Source organism: Lolium rigidum, chromosome 1 (genome assembly GCF_022539505.1).
Source record: "Lolium rigidum isolate FL_2022 chromosome 1, APGP_CSIRO_Lrig_0.1, whole genome shotgun sequence".
Taxonomy (NCBI): Eukaryota; Viridiplantae; Streptophyta; class Magnoliopsida; order Poales; family Poaceae; genus Lolium; species Lolium rigidum.
Genome location: NC_061508.1, coordinates 86,688,523 through 86,693,381, shown reverse-complemented (window position 1 = coordinate 86,693,381; position 4,859 = coordinate 86,688,523). Strand labels below are relative to the sequence as shown.

General features: G+C 50.0%; 1 protein-coding gene across 2 annotated transcripts; it reads right to left on the bottom strand.

Moving 5' to 3' along the window:
* Nucleotides 1–546: 546 nt before the first annotated feature.
* Nucleotides 547–4,575, bottom strand: LOC124690340 (probable galactinol--sucrose galactosyltransferase 1). 2 transcript variants are annotated; one of them, XM_047223830.1, is made up of 12 exons: nt 4,261–4,575; nt 3,548–3,783; nt 3,343–3,433; nt 3,187–3,235; nt 3,009–3,100; nt 2,806–2,913; nt 2,553–2,687; nt 2,049–2,459; nt 1,779–1,920; nt 1,624–1,691; nt 1,387–1,521; nt 547–1,294 (listed from the first exon to the last, which is right to left on the bottom strand). In XM_047223830.1, exons 1-12 carry the CDS (start codon nt 4,452–4,454, stop codon nt 706–708), a joined length of 2,250 nt encoding a protein of 749 aa, XP_047079786.1. In that variant the 5' UTR covers nt 4,455–4,575; the 3' UTR covers nt 547–705. The 2 variants fall into 2 exon arrangements, with proteins under 2 accessions (XP_047079786.1, XP_047079722.1); XM_047223766.1 differs by having other exon boundaries at nt 2,049–2,687.
* Between the last annotated feature and the right edge of the window lie 284 nt (nt 4,576–4,859).

Below are 4,859 nucleotides of genomic sequence, written 5' to 3'. Positions count from 1 at the left end.
AGCGACGGGGATTGCTCGTCAGAGCGGCGGCGGGCTGCGGCAGCGGGAGAGGAGCGGCGGGAGGGGAGTAGGGTTTCCAAACCGAACTCCCCTCCGCGAACCCTTTTAATAGGGGCCGTGCGGTGAGTTTCTCGGGCCCCTGAACTTCTAGTTCGGGCCGGTCCATGTTTACTGGCTCTGATCTGCGCGCATTTCAGCCTGAACCCGTAAATCCGCCGGAAAAGTTCGGTCCGGCGGGATTTACGGGCTCTGTTAGAGTTGCTCTTATAATTTAAGACGAAGGGAGTACAACGGATCCCACGAAACAAAAAACCGCAGTCATGTACTCATATCACATAACCACAATATAATCGATCTTTTCACATAACCGCTGGTGCATAAACAATGTTCAGTGTGGACAATGTCCTCTTATTTCCTTCACTGACAGAGCACATGTCAATGGTCAACTACCCTAAAACAAATCACAAGCAAGACAAAAAATAGTTGCACCCTCTGCAACAACAAAACAGCACACCTTCACCAAGCCCGGCTTCACTGTCTTCGCTATTTATGGTAACTCCACGGCCGTTGTCCCATTAATATACGGCCCTGAAATTCTCATGATTCATAATTCATCTTCTTTCTTCAGAAACGTTCAGAACCCGGCCTCGTACTTCTCATCCCGTTCCGGTCAGTCTGGCACCCCAAGTATCACTGTATCAGGTCTCAGTACTCTATCGAGATGGTCCACGAATAGAGCTCCCGCTCCGGCACGCCGACTTCTAAGGTGACCAGGCCGGTGCCGTCGTCGTAGGAGAAATCGACCACCTCGGAATCCACAGTCAAGCTCTTCGGCGTCGCTGAGGAGTAGGCTCCGACCGTGCCTGCGCCCCGCACCTTCACCTCCAAGTCAGCGCCGTCGCAGTAGCTGACCTCAGTGACCGCCCCACCGGAGTTGAACATCCGGATCAAGCCGATCGGCGCGAAGGAGGCGCCGTTCGCCAGCCGCTTCAGGGGAACCACGGTGAACACCTCGTACTCGCGCGGCTTCAGGGTCACCGGCAACGCGGCGTCCTTCGGCAGGACGGTCACCTCTCCTGCTACATGCGAGTAGGCTACCACGTCGCCGTTCCAGCCATCGCCGGCGACCTCCGGAAGGCGGCTGACGTCCTGTCCCCGAACGGCCCCGGTGATGGTCCCGGGCTGCACGTCGTGGATGAGGTTCTTCTTCCCTGCTCGGCACCAGCCGGCGCCCTGGCAGTTGAAGGCGCCGATCACGCCCGAGCATGCGTTCAGGTTCCAGATCTTGAGAATACTGCAGTTAACACCAAACATTTCAGAAAAGTTCAGAGATGTATTATCGTTGTCAGCTAAACAAAACAGATTAGGTGAAAGTTCACTTCTAACCTTTTTCCGTCCCTTGCAGGGTCAGAAAACAGGCAGTCTCTGGTCGGTCTCCCGGGGAGCTTGGCTCGCAGGATCGAACCATCAGGAAGCACGAGCTTCCTCAGCAGATCGAAGTCATGATTTCCTGGTTTGTCACTGCATGATCGCACACAGGGTTAGCATCAAAGTGTTATCTTCAGCACATGAAAAATAACTGAAAAGGCCTGCTCTGTAGTAGTAGTAGTAATGTTCTGTTACCTGACGTATATTGCGCAACCACCGACTGCTCGTGCCGCGGCGTGATATTCCGCCATCGGGTGAACGCTCTGTCAGCACGAAAAGAAGATTATAACTTTATTAGATAGTATTTTACATGATTGACAGTACTAGCATGAGTAGAGATTTTTACTCACATGGAACATGTCCCAGTCCGGCTGCATAAACTCTCCAAGAAACACGGTATTGTATGCGACAGATGCAATGTGTATGGTATGTGAAGCTGGGTCTCTAGGCCAGAAATCATCAGAGGCTCTCACTACCGCGCTTCTCTTCGAACTGTAGCAAGATCATCACCATGTAAATCCCCAACCATATATTTTCAACCAAGATTAGTTTTTGACAAAATATTTTCAGTCTTTGCACCAAACTACACACATATACTTTCAAAATCAAGATAAACTTACCTGTACAAGTTATCAGTGTTCTGGCTCATGCAAGATATAATGTCATTGTTGCGGAAGTTCCGAGCGATGGAAGCTTCTAGAGCCTGTTGATACTTCCTAGCCAGAAGCACCCTCCCACCATGACCAGCACCTAGCGACTCGAGAATGTTCTGCACATCTACTTTAACGCCGTCGATCCCAGCAGAAGCAAGATATGAATGGAGCTCATTGTAGAAGCTCAATACTTTGTCAGGGTTAACAAGGCCAAGGCCGTTTGCTGCTATGCTGTCGAAGGCGGCACAGGGTTCGTTCTTCTGAACTCCTGGTGATGAGACAGGGTATTGGATCTTGGATTGGTAATGCTCCATCCCATCAGAGCCGGGCCTTACGCCACCCCAGTATCCGGTGATGGCATGCCATACATAAACATACCTGGATTTTGTTGAAAAAAGTAAGGGAAAATCAGAATTGCCACATATTTTTTTATAGTGTATATGGCAGTAAACTAACAGTCGAACACCATACTTTAGCTCATGTTTCCCCTTGATTTCACTGACGATATGTGCAAGGCCATTTGCTGGATCGTCTTCCCTGTGCCCCATCCTCCCATTTTTCTGAAATTTGTAGTTCTCTTTGATATCATATAATCTGTTTGCAAAGCTATAGGTAGAGGGCAGTCAAATATCAGTGATCACAACTGAAGATCTAGTAGCAAATTTTAATCACGAACTTGGCAGATAAAGATTGAGACATGAACTCTTCTAGCTAGGTTGCTTACTTGGCTGCATTATCAGATATGCATGCAGTTCCTGCTGGATCCATACTAACCGATTGCCACCCATCATCGATTATGACAAACTTAGGAGCTGCTCCACCCTTTTCCAGACTGGTGAGAGTACAGAAATAAACGATGGAATTTCAGTATAATTCGCAAATGGTAAGCATTGTTATCAACCATAATATGCGAGACAGGCAAAACACCTCTGTAATCCTTCCTTCACTCCTTCAGCTGTCACATCAGTGTAAAATGCATCCCATGTGCACCAGCCAAACCAATTTAGCATGTCTGGCATCTGGAGAAAGTTGAGAGTTACAGGCCCTGGAGTAGTAAGGATGCAAAATGCAGATGCTAATAAATAGTATTACTTCAAGAAGGTACCTTCTTTTTTTCCCTGTGAGAGAATGTTTGCAAGTGCCTCTCGACAGCTCTGCAAAAAGACAACTCATGTCACTCAGGGAAAGCAGTTAGCAAACTTGATCTAGAAACTGTTGGGGAATGAAATAGGAAGATTAATGGTGGACAACATTGGCATACTTGACAGCATTTGTGATGACCTCAAACGGATCCGACCCTGCACCGACGTAAACTAGATGGGTGCCATCAAATGATTCCACGGCTGGATCACCTGAATCATGAATGAAAAAGGAAGAGTGCTACTATCATACATCACGAAACAGCTGTGCTGAACGCCTGAAGTCGACGAAGAGAAATTCATGTGGTCCGTCTGTCAGTTACTTACCACTCTCCAAGCAGATTTCCAGCTCGTCATCTTCGTTCCCCTGGAGGACAGCACGGAACGAGCCCTCCAAGATCGGGAGGAAGACGGTGTACACCGCGGATTGCTCGTCTCCGGCGCCATCGGCTGCCTCAACGATCAAGAACTGTGTCTCGACAGGGATGTCCTGGCCCGACGAGCCCATCCTCTGCGTCATCCACCACATCTTGAACCGGAACGTGCACATGAAGCGCAGGTCCCTGCAACACCAGCATGCCATGGCTTACATGTTTTTTCAGTTCAGCTAATTCCTTTATTCGTTATGATGGATTGCAGGAGCTCTGTTGTATCAAGTTATTCATTTTGGAATGCAAGTCGTTATGGATGGCTTGGCTTCTGTTTTGACAGCATCTCTTCTTGAAGTTGAACAAGAGTTACAGCTTCCACCTCTAGTGAGGTGCTGCGAATTTCCTCTCTTTTTTGAAGATGTGTGAAAAAGAAAGTTACTGCACATTCTGAAGTTTTACTTTCCAGGAACCGCTTACTATTCCCAGTACTTACCAAGAGTGCAGAGAAGACAAGATTGCAAACTGCATAGTACTACTACTAGGCACATGGTTTTTGCACATGACAGGTATACTGCTATCGTTAAACCGAAAACAGAACACCACGGACAAATCAAAGAGGTGGGCAGAGATCAGGAATCGCAGAAACGACGAAAAACAGAGGCAGCTCACCTGAGCTTTCCGACGGGGAAGACGCTGCGGCTGCCGGCGGGAGCCGACCGGACGCCGAGGAAGGCGCCGTCCAGCATCCCGCCCCCGGCGGCCGGCGTGACGAGCACATTGTCGCGCACCTCCGTCAGGACCGTGGCACCCAGCGCCGCCAGGCTGCCGTCTTCCTGCACGGCGATCCCGGCTCCCACCGTCATCTTCCTTAACCCCGATCGAACTAAATGAATCAACGGCGCCGGACTGGCCGGAGTAGAGAGCTTGGAGGTATGTGGGGCGCGCCGCGGGTGTGACAGTTGAGTGCTGGTGCTGCCCTCGGATGCCCGTGCTCTCCCTCGTTTTATAGCCGCCGGGGCGGGGAGTTTTGCGGTTCGACCCCTGGAGGCTGGAGCGGACGTGGTCTGAGGTCGAAAGGTTCGCGCTGCCTCTGCCATCATCGTGTCCTTCTAGTATTTCTTTTCTCTTCGTGGAGGGGAGGCAATTGGTTCCGTGTTTTTCAGTCGTGGGTCAGGAGGATACCCATGCCCAATGGACGGCGCCGGGTCAGTGCTATATCCGTTTTGGATTACCACCTTCACTACAAGAGATAACTGCAACGAACGGTT

Bases quoted from the DNA above. Each gene is read 5' to 3' on its own strand.
- LOC124690340 (XM_047223766.1), bottom strand. From the start codon at position 4,454: ATGACGGTGGGAGCCGGGATCGCCGTGCAGGAAGACGGCAGCCTGGCG. The intron at 3,434-3,547 runs GTAAGTAACTGA...TTCATGATTCAG, and splicing joins GGAAATCTGCTTGGAGAGTG to GTGATCCAGCCGTGGAATCA. The intron at 3,101-3,186 runs GTACCTTCTTGA...AACTTTCTCCAG, and splicing joins CTCACAGGGAAAAAAAGAAG to ATGCCAGACATGCTAAATTG.